Source organism: Cucurbita pepo, chromosome 8, assembly GCF_057944985.1.
Source record: "Cucurbita pepo subsp. pepo isolate OVF chromosome 8, ASM5794498v1, whole genome shotgun sequence".
Lineage (NCBI taxonomy): Eukaryota > Viridiplantae > Streptophyta > Magnoliopsida > Cucurbitales > Cucurbitaceae > Cucurbita > Cucurbita pepo.
In genome coordinates this window covers 4297333-4316556 of record NC_141805.1, presented here as the reverse complement: position 1 = coordinate 4316556, position 19224 = coordinate 4297333, and the positions used below count along the sequence as shown (strand labels likewise).

The following is a 19224-nucleotide window of genomic DNA, read 5'->3' as shown; positions in this document are numbered from 1 at the left end:
TTTCTTAGATAACTCTCTACAGCTCAACTCAAACTCAAAACATCCTGTTCACCGGTAGAAATTTCTTAGTTATGACTGATTACACTTCTTAACAATGATGATAATTAGTCTAACTAATCAAAATTTGATATAAAATCTAAATGGTATGATGAAGAATTGTGAATTTATAATTTAGTATTGAAATGGAGAGCCGAATGTTGTCTTGCTAATAACATAATATGCTAAGTGACCAAATTAGCTCACAAACAAGCTGAAGAACAAGAAACAGTAGTTTGTTTCTTTGCTCAGGTGTAAGTTTGTAGCCAATAAAAGCAATAACTTCATCATTTGATAATGTAGTAAATCACCATTGATTCAGAAAGTTTTTGAATTCATTACAATAAGTCGTTTTAGTTCTTTGCTCCATCTCTTATTAGCTTTCTTATTTACGTTAAAGTTAACTTAAAGATTTCCTTTTTTTTTTAATGATATATTTGTTTATTTTTTTAAATAAGAATTATGGATACAAAGAAAAAGGAATTATTTAGTGATATCCTAGAACTGTAATTGCTAGTTGAAGGAGCAAGGATCGTTGATTGAGCACGACACCCATTTGTCCCATTTACAAAATAATATCCTAGAACTGTAATTGCTAGTTGAAGGAGCAAGGATCGCTGATTGAGCACGACACCCATTTGTCCCATTTACAAAGATGGGACACGACGACACGTATATGTTGTAAAAATGGTATAAATATGGGGTTCATGTTGACACACAGATTTTTGTCGAAAGAGGAACTCAATATATAATTGGATAATCTTTGTTAAAGAGAGACTCAATTTATAATTGGATGGAATATAATATATTATTTAATCGAGAATCAATTGTATTAATTGTATTTAAGGTGACACATGAAATTGCTAGAATAAACCAAACTTACTTTTGACATAACTATCAAAGTTCAATTTGCAATTATATCAAAGAGCATAACTCATCCTACTAAATGTTTAAGGTTATAACATATAGTTTAGGTATGAAAATTGATTAATTAAAGCGTATAATTGATTAATTTTGTATTATTGAAGCTTGTAATATGTATGATTATAAGGTCTCCTTGCTAGTATATATTAACACTAAAATGATTAACTTAGAGGAAAAAAATATTTAAAGTATTCAAATCATATGTTACTAAGGTTATGAGAATGAGTGAATTCCATATTGCAAGATCAAGTATTTTGTGATTAAATTTTATGCAAACTCATTATATAGGATACTCTCATTAACATGTTTCCATATGGACGATTTGGATCAAATCATTTTGTAACGATTATAAAATAGGTCGTGTCAATAGCAATATCAGGATACGGCAACCAACTTTATTCATATATTGTAGACCATTTTAGGTTATTGTTTGAACACGATGCTGTTGTATGTCAACTATATATTATTCAAGTTGTAATGACCCACTTTTCGAGGGACTCGAGCCACGGATTGTTACTCACTAACGTGGAAATAAGTAAAAATTCGTAAAATTTAAAACACTTCAACATGTGCATGCACTTATTAAAATAGTAATGAAAATTTTGCTTTTACAAAAGACAAAAAGGAGAACACTAAAATACACCACTATAAAATCAAACTATTTCAAATTCATCAAATACAAGATTTGAAAGACAAACTCTAGGCTTAAGTGTGATGAGACTATCTATAGCCGACAATCCACGTGTGCCTTCACTTCGACCGCTACATCAATCTCTATATGAAAAGAAAGTTGAAGTAACAGGGTTGAGTATATAAATATAAAATATACTCAGTAACCAGCTTGCTGATAGTTCATAGTTCGATATCGAATTTTATTAATCTTGGTTAATTCGTTCAGTGTCTTATTCTCATTTTGGAGTTCATTCCCCAATATAGGCATTTCCTACCCTACACTCTTGGTTTACTCATTCTATTTTCTTGGTTCTTGGTTTTATCTCGACCTCCGACCTTTGAAATATTCTTAAGTTCTATAGGTATCTTGGTTAGTCGTTTCTGCTAATCTCTCTCATCATCATATCTCTAAGTCTTTAAGGCGTGACACTCAGTATAAATCTCATAGGGTTCATGCATGCTAAGGCTCAACCAACTATAAGGTGCAATTATGGACCCTTGCTGCTCGTGTCTGGTTCACCAAAAGAAACCTAACTAGCAAACTTCCTTATAATCCCTACAAGGAACAAATCATAAAACATCATATGCCAGTTCTATGGTTATCCCAAGCCTTGACAATCGAGTTAGTTTACGATCAGGGGCTAGTTGGCGAACCTCTATCGTCCCTGTATAACTGCATAACTCACATACATGAACAATAATCACAAGCAACTCTTAAGGTACAATTGTGGACTACTGTCGCTCATGGAAGACTCACTACACAAAACTAACTGGAAAACTTTACCGTAGTTCCCATAGGGTACACTCATAACTTCCCAGTCGACATGTGGCACGTGCAGACTTGAGTCAGGTCAATCAATTTAGGTTAGCCCACTGGCGTTTTGATGCGTGGCGTGCTCTCGTCCAGACACATTTCCTTTTTCTATGGTTGACACATGTCACGCCCGATGATTGCCGCATTATTCCACTCCATGCTTGACACATGTCAACATGCAGTTTGTCTTCTATGGTTAGATTTCCAAATTTTCGTGATTTCAATGTTCTTTCCTACTTATTTTGAATTAACATGATTCTTTCACGAGAGTTATATAGTTCTAATCGTACTTTTCAAAGGTATTTTACTTTTAATTAATCATCAACTTCGACGTTGGTTAAAAATTTTGTTCATACCGTTCTCCATGGCTTGTCAAAACTTTAGCTTTTGGTTCATTTCAACTCAAACTTTCTTTTGAGAAGTTGTGCGAAAAACTCTTATGAAAATCATATTAAATTTTCTTAACCTAATTCCTTAAAAATCTAACCGATCTAGAGAAATATCAAAATTAAAATCTGGAGAACTTACCTATCGGTTCTTGCTCATTTATGGATGGTTTTAGACGATCTAAGAGTCTATAATACTTCTCCTAGAACATCTGAGCAAATTTTATGAAAGAACCTTGGCTGGACTCGAACTTGAGACACTGGTCAGAGCGGGTTTTAGGTTCCTCACTCTTATTCTAAAATCTATGTACTTTTAATTTTACAAAATGATCTTTTAGATTTTTTTTTTTAATTTAAGTTAAATTTCAAATTGTTATCTTTTTAGTAATGATTGCAATGAGTTTGTGTATGAAAAGTCGGGTTGTCACAGTTGGAAGTTTTTTTTCTTTTTCTCCTAAATAACTCTTGATTATCCTCATTAACAATATTAGATTAACGTGGGTACGAAATTGACCAAAATATCCTTCTAGTTGACTTGGACCATTTCTTTCTCGATTTTCATTTTTTTATATATATTTTTCTCAAATTTCTAGGAATTTTATAAGTATTTCTCTTCTGTACCAACTTGAAATTTAGTCGCTAAGACCCTTAATAAAATTTTAAAAAAGAATTGAGAAATTAATTTTTGTCGGAAGTTAGTGTTAGAGTTTGTGAATGTCTAGTCATGATCTAACTTATATAAGACGTGTTACCATTAAATAGAAAACTATAGGATATGTATTATTACTTGTTTCTCTTTCCTTTTGTTTTTCTCTCTTATATACTATATCTTAGGACGGATAAATATTTATAAAAAAAAAAATTGAAATTATATTTTTTTTTGGCCCAAATAATTTGAGTTTACTTACTATGATTTATAAAAACAATTCTTAAATCATATAATATATAAAATGTAGCAGATATAAAATATAAATACTAGTCCATCTAAATATACTCCAATTAATTAAAGAAAATATTATAAACCCACATTATAAGGGCTAACTTGGTAATTTAACTTGGTCAATGGTGATTCAACCAAGTAGGGCTAACTGCTAAGGTTAACACGTTTTCAAAGTCTCTACCCTTGAATTTTGACTTTGATTTTGACTTCTCAAATTTAATAAAAAAATATTTTATTATTATAATTATTGTTGCTATTAAAATTTGAAAAAATTAAGGTTGGTTCACATCAGGTCAACCACAAAATTCATTTGTTATATTTGGTTAAAAAATTTCTAATTAATTCCTTGTGTATGAAAATTTTCAATTGGTTGAATTTTGACATTTCTTTAGTCAATTTAAATCCGACACAATCCAATCCTACTTTTGAAATTATTATAAAAATAAAAAATATTTAACATTAAATAATAATAATAATAATAATAAATAAATAAATATTCAAAGGTTACCCTAATGATTAACCCTTCTCTAAAATTTAAAAAAATACAAATTTAAAAAAATGAAAAAACTAAAATAGGAATTGTCATCTTTCTTATTTATTTTTTTCCGTCTCTTATCTATTTAGAGCCAAAGTTACCATAATGTGCCGTCATGTCAAAATTAGCTATGTGGTTGTGCATAAACTACGAGTTTTTCTCGATTTGGAGCACGAAATTCGATTCATTATCTATCTATTATCTTAATTTATAAAAACTTAATAGTGAGGTCATAAATATACGAGTAATTTTGGATCTAACCCAAATAAAGACTAATGTTTGGACAAATAAATGTCAAAAAAAGGCTTCCATCAATGCAGGTGTGTACACATGAATAAATATATACTTTTTATACGACAAAAGCAAACAACCGTATATTTCACGTGCACAAATATTAGAAAGGAATGTTAGTTATTATTATTATTATTATTTATTTTGTTGGTCGAAAAATAATAATTAAAATAATAAAATGGTGCGATAATTTAATAATTTTTTTTGCTTTAAAAAATGTAAAAGGAATATGAGGGTGTCACATGCGATTGCAAATAACATTTAATATATTGCTATTATTTATATTGTTATATGAAAACGTGGGACTAAAATATAAATTAACACAAAAATAGTGGTTCCCATTTGAAATTTCCTACTTAACTTCCCGCTATACAATAATAATAATAAAATAATCAACGTGTCGTTGCAACTTACCACTTCTATCCACTCTTATTTTCTGGGTGTTATACTGTATACTTATTACTCGTTTCTAAGAATGAACTATTCCAAAAATTAATACAGATTTTTTTCGTCTATATTTTGTCTTACCCCAAGCAAAACAGGCTTAATTTTGTAGTTTTTATGAATGAGTTACCGAAAAAGAATGTATACATTATTGGTGTATGTAATAACTTTCAATTATTTTAGGTCTTTCTTAACCTTCATTTTTGCAAGATTACTCTCATTTGGATGTAGTCTCAGTTCATTCATGTAACTCTCCTTTACTCAGTGTCACATTGTTCATTTCACTCAATATCATTGTCTTATATCCAATGATATAGAATTGTTAGTCACGCTGATATTCAGTGAATCAAAGTTGTGGCAATATAAATAGGGAAGAAATTAATAAAATGATTATTTTTGAAAAGTTAAATCAAATTCTAATAAACTTTTAGCCTTAAATAATAATGCCCAAATGAAAATATAAGCTTCACAAATAACTCAATTAGAATTAGTGATGGTAGTCTCGAAAATATTAATGTTTTGATATTCAAAATTTGTCAGATTATTATTCATTTAGTCATTAATTGCAATCACAGTCACAGTCACCGTCACTTCTATGTTATACTATATCATATTGTAATTTTTTATTTGTATTAGTGAATCACGAATGTAATAGGGCATAAAATAAGATGGAATGTTTTAGTTCGTGATTGTTATTAATTATCCTCTTAAGGATCGATAGTTCAATCCCCCGACGTAAAAGAAAAAGGGGAGAAAAATTTACATAAGCATAGGGATACAAAATCCATTAGGCAAGGCAAGGCAAGGCAAGGCAAGGCAAACATGTTGCATATGAGTAGTGGTAGGGATTTGTGAAGTTTAGCATCGTGGCATAGCGGGCGAGTCCGTTCTAGGGCGCTTGACGCTGAATAGGGGCGGAGGGGAATCAGGGGAAGTGCGCTTAGGGTGACAGCAGCCTATGCCAATGAGCGCCTCCGCGGAACCAATTATGTGAGGAAAGTTGAGCTTGGCCTTGGCTCCCCGCATCTGAAAAGCAGCTCGATCGTAAGCCAAAGCAGCCTCTTCAGCGGTCTGGTATGTCCCCAGCCATATGCGAGCCCCTTTTCTATTGGGGTCTCTTATCTCTGCTGCGTACTTCCCCCATGGCCTCCTCCTCACTCCTCTGAACTGCAGCCCTCTAATCGAACTCCCCTTCCCGGGAGCCTCGATATCCATAACCCCATCACTACTCGTCAAACTCGAAGTATTTTTTCCTAATCCTCCAACCGAATCCAACTCGTCCTCCAAAAGATGTCGCCGAATCCACTCCAACAAAAACACCTCCGACGACGGCGACCCTTGTGAGCAATTGCTGTTACTCGACATCCTTGGTTCTCTCAGTCTACTAATTTCAACCACACTCACTATTCATATCCATGTCTTTATATATCATTCAGTTCAACGCAACGTCTACTTCTTTGAAACTTCCAAATCACCACGTGTTCGTGCTTCATATTCTATTATATTATTGTGTGAGAATTTGTATAATTTAAATGCCAACAAAATTGGTATTCTTAAATACTTTATATGGGGAAAGTTTGAATGTATTTTTTAATTTGAAAATTTTAATATAATATTTATGGTTATGTCAGATTCTGTAAGAAAAAGGTTTAAAAAATGGTAGCACTATGAAAAAGGTGCACAAAACCATGGCCACAACATTGAAAACGTGTGTTTAAAATATTTTATATGTAATGGTCAGTTCTCACTTGAACGTTCATGGTTACTTCTACTTCTCCTTTCTTATTTTATATATATATATATATATATACACACATATATCTACCACCACCCTATCGTATCTGTTTCTAACATAAAAGTCTTCAATGTCACAATTTAGTGCAACTTATTTTAGTTTGAATTAGTTATGGAATATATAATATTCGTAATCTTGAAGAATATATTAGTTAGGAAATATATTTTAGATATTCGTATCCGTTGAATTTGAATAGTAGTATATTTTATTTTATTATCAGGATTTAGTTAGTTTATATTTTGTTTGTAGATATTATTTAGTATCTTGTATCCTATTTAAAGGTTGTGAATATCAATGAAGATTAAACATTCGATCCCAATTCTTTTTCTAATTCTTAAATCTGTATTCTTTCGTTGAGTAATAATATTTTCATATCTATGCACACTTTTGAGTGGTAGATATTGCGTCAGTTGGTATCAGAGCCAAGTTGGTACAGTTTGATATTATTATTCAACGAGATGAATAGTGAGAGTGCTTCTATGGGTGTAACTATGGAAAAGCTGGTTGGCAATAACTATAGTTATTGGAAGTTATGCATGGAAGCTTATCTACAAGGGCAAGATTTGTGGGATTTAATTGAAGGTGATGACACAGAAATTCCAGTCGATACTCCACAGAATGCAAAATTACGCCAACAATGGAAGATCAAATGCGGAAAAGCCTTGTTTACCTTGCGGACTTTGATTAGCAAGGAGTATATTGATCATGTTCGTGATTTAAAGTCACCAAAGCAAGTATGGGATACACTTCAAAAGTTGTTCACTAAGAAAAATACCGCTCGACTGCAATTTCTAAAGAATGAACTAGCTAGGGTAACTCAAGGTAATTTTTCTTTTGAAGAATAATTTTTGAAAGTGAAAAATCTGTGTTCTGAAATTTCAGAATTAGATGCTGAGGAGCCAGTGAGTGATGCCCGATTACGTCGTTATCTTATTCGTGGATTACGAAAAGAGTTTATGCCCTTTGTTTCCTCAATACAAGGGTGGGCAAATCAGCCTACAGTTATTGAACTGGAGAATCTTCTTTCCAATCAGGAAGCATTGATTAAGCAAATGACTAGCAGCAACGAATTTTCCCCAAAGTTAGAAGGTGTGTTGTATGTCAAAGATCAAAGGAGACAGAATTTTTACTCAAAGCCTTCATCAAGCAATGGGAATCAATTCAGAAGTGACGAGTCGTCAAAGAAGCCATTTAAAGCTTGTTATAGGTGTGGAAAATCAGGCCATTTTAAACGAGAATGTGAGGTGAAAGTGGTGTGTCATCGTTGCGGAAAGCCAGGCCATATTAAACCAAATTGTCGAGTCAAGATGCAGGAATCAGAAGCAAATGCGGTACATGAAAGAAAAAGTTCTTCAGATCCAATTTGGGAATATTGCTTAACCACTGAGGTTCTTGACCAGCCAACAAACGTGACTTCAGCCGTATATCAAGATGATGTCTCTACAGGTGATCAAAATTCTAATTCCACTACTTACGCTTCTGAGTTTGATTCTCTCCAAATTTCGCATCTGGACTCTCTCTTTTTCTCCGATGTCAATTCTATTGCCCCTGATGACCCTTCTGTTTACTCCACAGCCTTGGATTTGAGATTCGACGAAAATGAAGTTGTCGAGCTAACGTTTGACAATCTTGACGGTCTTTACCTCCCCTCTGAGGCTGACGATTTCCTCATCTTGGAGAATTTAGATCAAACTACCAATTCGCAGGATTCGGCTACTGATGCTCCGCCCCAGCCTGACCCAGAAATAGTTACACTGCTTGATGATGATGATTTATCACGATTTGGTTGTGATGTTGAGGACTTGGAGGAGGATTTCGTAGTTCAGGCAAATTTGTGTGAAGAAGGGGATGATGGTTCAACGGATAATAAGTTTAGTGTGGCTAAGGATTTTGAGAAGGCGACAGGAAGCCAGAATATTGTTAATAACAAATCTTTTGGCGACGACATTTTTTAGGATGCAGATGTTGACCGTGTGGAAGATAATGTTGATAAGCCACGAACTCGGCAGCTTTTGGTTGATCGATTTGACACCCTATTAAGTCAGGACTATGCATCTAGTGACAATGGTGATCGTGCTTATGATGAGCATGATGGTTGGGTAGCGGAAGAAGATGAGTCCCTTGCTCAGAAGCTCAAGCATGCCCTTGGTGATCATAGTAAGGATGCCTTGGACCTTGACCAAGGATATAAAGCTCCTGCAAATATATTGAGTGGTAAAAAAGGATCAGAAGATCAAGAGTTTTTGCAGTCTGCCAGTGATGTAATTCACCGGAGTATGGAGTATGCTGAGTCTGCACAAGTTGAGATGAATTATTACTCTTTGTCATTAGAATTGGAGCAGTCAAAGGCTCAGATTCAATCATTGGAGGGTCATATCAGTAATTTGGATCCTGCCGTTAAGGCCTTGGAAGAGACCATATTCATGAAACCAATGCTGATGCTCACTGTGATTTAGCCTCCGCTTGGCATGCAATGGGGGAAGATGAGCGAGCAATTGAGGTGTTTCAGAAGGCAATCGACTTGAAGCTTGGCCATGTAGATGCTTTGTATATTTTGGGTGGACTTTACGTGGACTCAAATGGTGAAGGAGCTCTTATAGTTGTTGAAGCCTCAAAGTTTAAGACCATTGGAGAGAAGACTGTTTTGAGACCGGAACTGTCAAATGCTCTCAAAATTAGATCTTTTCAGAAGATTACCCGATTGAATCGCTGTGATGTGGAACTTATTAAGAAGGAAATCATTGAACATGATGTGTCAATATCTTATTCAGGTGGTGGCATGCCTAAGAAGTCCATACGCAAGCCTAGCTGGAAGAAATTTTTCGTAGATTATTTTGTTCAAGAGAAAGTGTTAACGCAGGATGTTGAATTGCAGGAAATACATACTAATGAGCAAGTTGCAGACATATTTACTAAGACACTTGCCAGAGTGAAGTTTGAAGTTTTTCGTAAAGGCTCTCGAAGTTATTGAGAAATAAGCTTGCACTAAGGGAGGCTGTCACAATTTAGTGCAACTTATTTTAGTTTGAATTAGTTATGGAATATATAATATTCGTAATCTTGAAGAATATATTAGTTAGGAAATATATCTTAGATATTCGTATCCGTTGAATTTAAATAGTACTATATTTTATTTTATTATCAGGATTTAGTTAGTTTATATTTTCTTTGTAGATATTATTTAGTATCTTGTATCCTATTTAAAAGTTGTGAATATAAATGAAGATTGAACATTCGATCCCAATTCTTTTTCTAATTCTTAAATCTGTATTTTTTCGTTGAGTAATAATATTTTCATATCTATGCACACTTTTGAGTGGTAGATATTGCGTCATTCAAAAAGTATTTTGTCGGTATAAAAATAATTTTTACATAGATTTCATTATAGAATAAAAAATTTACATTTATATCGAAAATATATACCAAGTGAAGAGATACATTTATTAAAGGATGAAATCAATTCATATGTACCTGTTTTCTTTATTATTAGAACAGACAGAATTTTATTGGGTTAATTGGGGGCCACACCATAGATTTTTATCCTATACTCTTGTACAAAAAAGACATATTAAGATAAATAATTCCAACACTCCTTAGATTTATTTATGGCACTCAAGGAGCCGGATGAGGTGAAAATCTCATGTACGCGATGAGAAGAGTGATGTTATTACCGACTATGAGAGCGGTAAAAATCCATTAGCTAACTCGGCTACCGTCCTTAATCGTGTCTAAATTTAGTAAAAAATAAATAAGTTTATATTTATAAAATATTATTAAATTTATTAAAATATTTTACTTTTTCTAATAAAAATTATAGTAAAAAATGGACATTAAACAATTATTATATATATATAAATAATTGAATTTTTTTTTTAATGGGTAATCTCCACTCCAGATCTTTAATAGGAACTATGACAAAGGTATTAGTTTTTGTGCCTTTTTGTTATGCAAAGGTGTAGCTGCGTTGATCACAATCATACTTTTTTTTTTTTTTCAACGGACTTTGTGATTGTGTTGTACTCACTCTCAATACGAAGTGAGTCGAGTCAATTTATGATCGGGAACCGTATTCTCAATCTATAAGGGATTGCCTTGCACAGACGACAGTAATTAGCAGTGGTGAGTGGTGATGGTTGATGAAAAAGAGGGAGACTTTGGTCATGAATTGCAATTTACTGCAGTGTACCAAAGGGAAGATCTGATGAGAATAGCATCATGGTTCAGACTTGTTCATATCAGATAGCGTGCAATACGTGGATTCTTTCAGAAACTCAATTTATCAAACGTACCAATTCTAGGAGTGGAATATCTATCTAACTATGAGGCGGATTCAATATTGGAAGAACGAACAACACAGACCATCTTGTGGCCAATTACTTTTAGACGCCACCAAACCATCCTGCTTATCCGAGATTTAAAAGAACTCGAAGTCAAGATATTGACCACCGGACTTCACAACATCTGTACCTACCCTCCTCTTACTGCCGCTGCCGACGCCGACGCCGATGCCGCCGCCTCCGCCAACCCCTGTTGTGTCAGCTACCCCAAACTTAGGCAGTTCGGCCTCCATTGGTCTAGGCACTTCTGGGGGCGTGCTGCATCGAATCAAAGCCCAATTCACACCTTCAAAGAAAGGATGTTGCTTGATCTCAGTTGCACCCCTCTTGACCCCAAGTCGATGCTGTGGCTCCTTCACGAGTAAACCTCTTATAAGGTCTCGGCTAGCATAACTAGTTGCTGGAGACTCTGGGAACTTCAGCTGCTGCCCTACTACATTGAATAGTGTGGCTCTGTTCCCTGATCCCTTGAATGGGGTTTTTCCATACAAGAGTTCATGCAAGAAAATGCCAAAAGTCCACCAATCAACAGCACTTCCATGACCCTCTCCTTTAATGATTTCAGGGGCTAGGTACTCGTGGGTGCCAACAAAAGACATGGATCGGGCAGCAGTAGGCTCTGCTACCAGCTCGGGAAGAGCACTAGATTGCAACCCCAGCTCACTTCGAGGCTTGGGACTTTTCTTTTTGCTTTTCTGAGGGAAGAGTCGAGGAAGAAAGCATGAAGGTTGGATGCAAACTGATGAGGGCTCAATACAGGCAGGCTGGACACAAAATCCTCGTTTAGATGGATCGGAATCGTATGAGGTTCGTATCAGGGTGGGTGACACTGCACATCTTAGTGAAAGGTCGAAATCTGAGAGCATTATGTGGCCATCATCACGAACCAGTACATTCTCTGGTTTCAAGTCCCTATAGACAACACCAAGCATGTGTAGATATTCGAGTGCCAGTAGAACCTCTGCTGCATAAAACCTGCAAATACAAGAACAACTTGCATAAGGACACATTGACCTCAGTTGGACGGACACAACAGAGGTAACAAATGAATTTTGCTTAAAGTTCTCTCCTTTTAAAGTTACTATTTCAATAGGAAACGAATTTTTCAGTAGAAGAACAAAATGAAGACAGCCTAAAGGCCATGGGGGCAAGGAAACCCCACGCTTCAAAGGAAGGTTAAACAAATAGCTACCAATCTAAGTGGATAACAAAAGAAGTGTAAACAGAAGCATTGCTTCTACTAAAAATAAAGGAAGCAAGCAGAGCAGATCTATCGAAATGGAAAGAAAAAAAAAAAAAAAATACACTATGAAATTGTAGTAAATTATTGTTATATCCACACAGAAATTCGATTTAGCAATGACATCGTTGGGAAATTAGGGAGCTGTAACCTGTAAGTGGACATTGACGCAGAGAATGGAGGTGTCTTTGTGTTGACGATTGTTGGGAGGGAGTTCCACATCGGCTAACTAAGGGAATGATGATGGGTTTAATAAGTAAGGAATACGTTTTCATTGGTATGAGGTATTTTGGGGAAACCAAAAGCAAAACCACGAGCCTATGTTCGAAGTGGACAATATCATACTATTGTGAAGGTTGTGATTCCTAACATGGTATCATAGTAATACCCTTAACTTAGCCATGTCAATAGAATCCTCAAATGTCGAACAAAGAAGTTGTGAGTCTCGAACGTGTAGTCAAAAGTGACTCGAGTATCAAACAAAGTACACCCTTTGTCCGAGGACTCTAGAGAAAGGAGTCGAGCCTCAATTAAGAGGAGGTTGTACGGGGGCTACATAGACCTTAGGGGAGGCTCTATGGTGTACTTTATTCGAGAGGAGAATTGTTGGGAGGAAGTCCCACATCAGCACGTTAAGGGACTGATCATGGGTTTATAAGTAAGGAATACATCTCAATTGGTATGAGGCCTTCTAAGGAAACCAAAAACAAAACCATGAGAAAGCATCACTCAAAGTGGACAATATCATACTATTGTGGAGGTCCGTGGTTCCTAAGAGTCTCTACATTCAGGTTGAGTAACGAGGATAGAAGAAAACACACACACACACACAAAAGAAGAAATAGAAGAAGAACAGTAGGACGAGTTTTTCAAAAAAAAAAAAAAAAAAAAAAAGAGGAAAACACATACAAAAAGGAAGGAGTGAGGGAAGGAGAGGAAACAGTATCTTTCATTTGAAAAATGAGGAAATACAAAAGAAAGAGAAGTCCTAAAATTTATTGAAAGCATTTGAGGTACATGGCAGCAAGGCTACCCGTCGTGATATTAAACAGCTTTCACTGCAACTTTCAACTATTGGGGTTGGGCGTGAGAAACTTGATGAAGCCACTCAAATTCTTGGTGAAAAACATCCATGTCATAATAAAAGAACGTTCACCATCAAATATAACATGAACAATTAGTTTATATATGGATATGGACCTATTCATTGCACTGGAGTGTCCTCAAAGTTTTCAGTTTAAAGAGAATCCAGGAATGATCAATTATCTAGATACCCAAAGAATGCAACAGACGTGTTTTTGAATCAGATGTGAGCGTGCAGGACCTCTCCAAACTCCAATGATAAGAAATATAAAACTGACCGAAGGAAAAACAAATGGAAAGAAAAAAAAAAACAGGGGCTTATTGTATTTTCTTCATTAAAGTATTTATTGTACCTTGCAGCATACTCAGAGAAGTGTTTCCCTGGCTGTCGTTGCCTCAAAGTGTGCAGGTCTCCTCCTGGACAATACTCCATTACTAGACAGCAAAACCTGTCAGTCTCGAAGTGGGTGTACAAAGTCGGCAGAAATGGATGGTCAAGTAATTGTAAGATCTCCCTTTCTGTCTGAGCTCTCGTTAACTTCTTCCTGATAGCAAGCGATGCCTTGTCCATTACTTTCATTGCAAAATGACAACGAGTCCCACTTAGCTCTGACAGATAAACACTACCAATATCACCACAACCAAGTCTTTTCAGAAGCTTAAAATGGCTCATGCCTAATATTCCATCTCTAGCTCGAATAGCAAGAATGGCTTTCCATCTAGGATCGTTTCCTTTGTGGGGTTTATTAGCACTTCCTGTAATGTTACTCCAACTACTATCATCACTAAGACCACTGCTATCACTAGCACGACTAATACTTGTTTTTGCACTCTCAAGAGAGTCCCCTCTAATGCTTCCTTTTGTACTTTCACAGTTTCTCTCAATACTAACCATTCCATCACTTCGATATGCGCTACCACAACTATTAACCACGCTCATAGCTGTGACAACTCCACTGCTATCAATGCTACTGTGTGGACTTACATTCCCACTTGGGGGCAAAGAAGCATCCCAAACACATTCTTTCTCCTCCGAGTCTGGGGGAAGGAGGGATGTTTCTGTATTTTGTGATGCACGAGGAATTGAAACGGGGGAAGATAAAACACCCAAGTCATGTGGTTCATCAACTAAGCTTTCTGCAGGGGAGAGAACAGCTGGGCTTGGTTTCTTGGCTGGAACCCTGATTGAAAGATCCTCAAGAAAAGGGCCCTTCACTGAAAAACTCTTCATCAAGCACCGGGCATCCGGTTTATTCTGCCCTATGGGTACATAAACTGTTCTCATAAGATCCATATCCACAGGCTCTGGTGGGTGGCTAGCCCCAGAGAAGGAACTTGGACCACCTTCCTCAATTAAATTTCTACTACCCTTTAATGTGGCATCACGCTTAGGTTCTTCCTGCCCCAAAAAAGAGGATTTCCCCTTCATTGTCCGTATAGGTACAGTAAATTCTAGATCTTGATATCCTTGTCCAATAGATCTTCCTACTTCTCTTACCTTAGCTGAGTGCATGTTCGACCAATGGCCAGCTTGCTTGGCTGAGGCCATGTGTGTTTTTGGTATATCATCCAAAACACAAAATTTTCCCGGACGTAGCTTTGATTCTGGAAGCATCTCTATGGGCAGTAATAATGGAAGTGCTTTTGATTCTGGAATCCTCTCCATGTCCAGTGACTTGTGTCATCACATAGAGAAACTTCCAAGTGAAAAAGATCTGCACATATGATTTTAGTTCAGTTAATCCTATCTTCAACAGGTAACATACGAATCAATATATCCTTATTTAGTCTTCCATGCTTCCTTAAATATCAGTGAAATGAGTATCCCACAAGAAGTAAGGACAAGCAGTTAAAGATGCCAAGAAGTTTCTTATTATATACACAAGAAGGCCCCAAACGTAATGGAAACAGAGATCCGCAAGAACTCAAACTTATCCGAATAACCTGACGCAATCGGAAAAATAGCTTAGCTCAGGGTTAGTGACACAACCCTGTCCTTGGAGCATAAGAAATTACAAAACCCAATTCGAATTTCTTGGTTATGCAGACAAAAACGGGAAGCTCAGGAAATAAGCAGAAGTGAAACTCCAACATTGATATAGTTAAAAGGGTTTTATAAACGGTTCCTTTTAATCACATTGCTACAATATATGCTTTGTTTCCTGGCATTGCAAGCTCGGAAATAGAGTAGAAAAGCGAGGGCAAACTTAAAATGAACTGAAAGCAACGCAAGAAGGAAAATAAAGAGATCTGAAAGAGGTAATGAGCAAGAAAACAGGAACCACCTGGTGAGACGATATTGTAGGAGAAGAGCAGAGCAGTATGCAGGGTTTGTGCAATTCGACGACGGTAGAGTCCTGGAAGGTTGAGTCAGAGAGAGACGGTGCGGCGGAGCGAAGTGTGAGTGACCCAGAGAAAGGATCTGGAGAAGGAGCTAATAGAAGGAATGGTAAAACAAAGAATGAGAGCAGAATCCGGAAAATACTTTTGCTTTGCTTTGGGCGGAAAGAAAATGACTGAAAGAGAAGGGAGGGAGGTGTGGAGCCCACGGTTGTCCCTCTTTTCAAATATGTAGGGACGCTCCACTCCGCCTCCCCTCCGCTGCGCCTACACTTTTGGTGGATGGGCTAGGCACTCACTCAGGACAGCGGCAGTGAGTAAAAGCGTTAAGGAGGCTTAGTTTGAAGGGACTGGCGAACTGCTCACTGCCACACCAGTTGAGTAAGACTTAACAATTTTACCTTTCCTTCAATAATCAATCACCACATCTTAATCAACTGAGAGCTACCCAACAAAATTTGTTGTTATTATAAGGTATATGCCATTGAATTATATAAAATCTTGTCCCTTTCCTTCATGCTTTTGTGTCTAAATAGGATGAAACCCCATACACTGTTCTGTCACAGTCCCAAAACATTTAGAACTTGCTGAGATCAAGCAGAAAATGGGCTTTTCTAAACGGGTTTTTGCCATATTTTAGCTTAGTAGATATTGTCATCTTTGAACTTTTACTCAAAGTTATTAAAACACGTCATTTAGAGAGAGATTTTTCACACTCCCATAAAAGGGTATTTCGTTCTCCTCCCTAACTGACCTGAAATCTCACGACACGGGTCTCTTTGTTTATGTGGGTTTGAAAAATCTTAGCATGTGACATAAGATATTAGAAAAGAGGAAAAGAAAAGTAAGATGAGGGAGCAATAATGATGAGTGGTACAGGAAATGGAAATGGAAATGGAAATGAAGTTGAACCATACAAAGCGGGCATGTGAAAAGAGGACCTTAAACCAGCAACGCCAATACAAAGGAGAAGGAGAGAAGATTCTAGTTTCATTGGGAATCGCACAGCATTGAATAAATGTTTCAACAAAATACTTGATTTCTGCATATTAATAATCAAAACACATCAAAAAAGTAAGTTGGAAGCATTTGGTCAAAGCGGCCACTCCCCCCCCCCCCCCCCAGTGGGTATCAAACTTTTGTCATTTTGACTCCCCCACCTCCAGCCCTGCCCAGCCACTGCTACTCACCACAATCCTTCCTTGTTATCTAGTTTAGTTCTAGAGCCATGGATTAATGAACTGGAATATACCTTTCATGGTGTGCAATCAAGATGGCATGTGAGAGGTGTAATTCCTAGGAAAGCAAAACACTTAGTGATTAAAATGATTAGGTTGTTAATATTTAAACTACTCATATCATAAGCCACGCCAATGAGGGGAATATAAAAGGAAAATAAAGAGAGAAAGGATTTAAAATTTGTATTCTTTTTGTGTACTGTGTGGGGCCAACTGGGTTGCTGTTGTTGGTTCTTTTGCTTTTTTGAAAAGGTTAGGAAATTGGGGGTTGAAAGTTTGGGATTTGGGTTATTGGAATTAGGAAAAGAAGAAAGAAGGTATTTAAAGTTGGGTTCTTTCATATTTCTTTTTCTCACTCCCTCTCTGGTATGGTCTGGTCTGGTCTGGTCTGGTCTGGTATGGTCTGGTCCACTGCTAGATGCTTTTTCAGCTGCTGTCTTCTGTGTTCTTCCAAATTTCTAACTTCGCTATCCTACTTGTGCTCTGCTTTTTTCATTTGGGTTAAGCACCTGTTAGTAGTAATGAAAGCCTGCTCTGGGCTTAGAAAAGGATAAGAACCAACCCAATTCCTGAAACTCTCCCACTATCAAATCCAGTCGTCTTGGCCCATCCAACACCCAACAGATTGCATGAGAATAGAGGCAAAATTGACTACATCGACTGTCAACAATTATTGTTGGGCTGGGCTGGGCTGGGCTGGGCTGCAATATGAGCTACGATCCTTCGAGAAATTCACACAATAGTTGGGGGAGCTAATACTCGGTCTTCAGGAACTAATAATAGTAATAAAAGAAAACAACTCCGGCAACCAAGGAAATCAACGGCAGTTCAATGGAAGTAATGAGAGAGGCGGCAACTGTTGTGGACGAAACCATGGGCATGGACGCTGGAATGGAAATAATGGAAGCAATCATTGCCACAGGTATGTAATAATGGAAGCAACCGTGGGCATGAACTAGATTCGTTATTTAATATTTGGTACATGTATAACACTAAGGATGTTCCAACAAACCCATATAAAGACTATCTATGTTGTAGTATCAGAGTCAAAGATGACAAGTTTTGAGAAGATGTTATTGGGCGGTGTACTGCTACCATGTTTGGTGAAGTCGAACTACAATAACTGGAGCATTCAGATGCGAGCCTTGCTTGGGCCAAGATGTATGGAACGTGGTTGAGGACGATTACATCAAACTAGAGGAAATTGAAGACATGACAGTAAATGACATCAAGATGTAGAAACAAGCACAAATGAAGGACAAAACCACGGTGTATATATTATTTGAAGCACTTGATGAGTCAAAATTTTGAAAAGATAGCAAGCCTAATATCTACTAAAGAGGCATGAGACACGTTAGCAAAAGTCCTTAAGTGGGCCAATCAAGTAAAGCAAGTACGACTCCATACACTATGGGTGAATTGTATGCGATGAAGATGAAGTTGGAAGACATATCCGACTACAGCACAAGTGTACAAATCGTGGTGAATCAACTCAGAGCAACGATGAAACTCTCAAGGAGACGCTAGTTGTGGAGAAAATTTTGCTGTCATTAACCGGCAATTTTGAGAATGTTGTGTGCGTCATCGAGAAGTCGAAGATCAAAGATGGAAGGGTGTTTTACACGCAAAAATCTCATTTAGTGGGCGTGGCCGTGGAGGTCTAAACAACGATCATGGTACTAGAGGTTGTAATTGAGGTAAATCTACTAGAAGAAGTGGTAGTCGAGTCAACAAAATTATCGAGGAATAGGACGTGGTTGTGGAACAGGCGGGCAATTAAATAATTCGATTTCCTCCATATAGTATAACTGTCATCAACGACGTCTCATACATCTTGTGCCCCGAGCAAAGCTCGCATCTGAATGTTGTAGTTGTTATAGTTGGACTCACCATACATGACAACAGTACACCACCCAACGAGATTCTTATATACCTTTCATATGCCACTTAAAATTTGGTGGGATAATTTTTTCTATCTACTCTTCAGTGTGCTAATTCTAATACTACCACGGTACCTTTGAGCTCATTTTTGTAGTGGGAGGGAGTCCCATATTGGCTAATTAAAAGAATAATTATGAGTTTATGAATAAGGAATACATCTCTATTGGTATGAGACATTTTGAGGAAACTAAAAGTAAAGTCACGAGAG

General features: G+C 36.6%; 1 protein-coding gene across 1 annotated transcript; it reads right to left on the bottom strand.

The window, feature by feature from the left end:
• Positions 1-11036: 11036 nt before the first annotated feature.
• Positions 11037-16150, bottom strand: LOC111800603 (serine/threonine-protein kinase D6PKL1). Its single transcript, XM_023684375.2, has 3 exons — positions 15783-16150; positions 13851-15212; positions 11037-12149 (listed from the first exon to the last, which is right to left on the bottom strand). Exons 2-3 carry the CDS (start codon positions 15161-15163, stop codon positions 11252-11254), a joined length of 2211 nt encoding a protein of 736 aa, XP_023540143.2. The 5' UTR covers positions 15164-15212; positions 15783-16150; the 3' UTR covers positions 11037-11251.
• Between the last annotated feature and the right edge of the window lie 3074 nt (positions 16151-19224).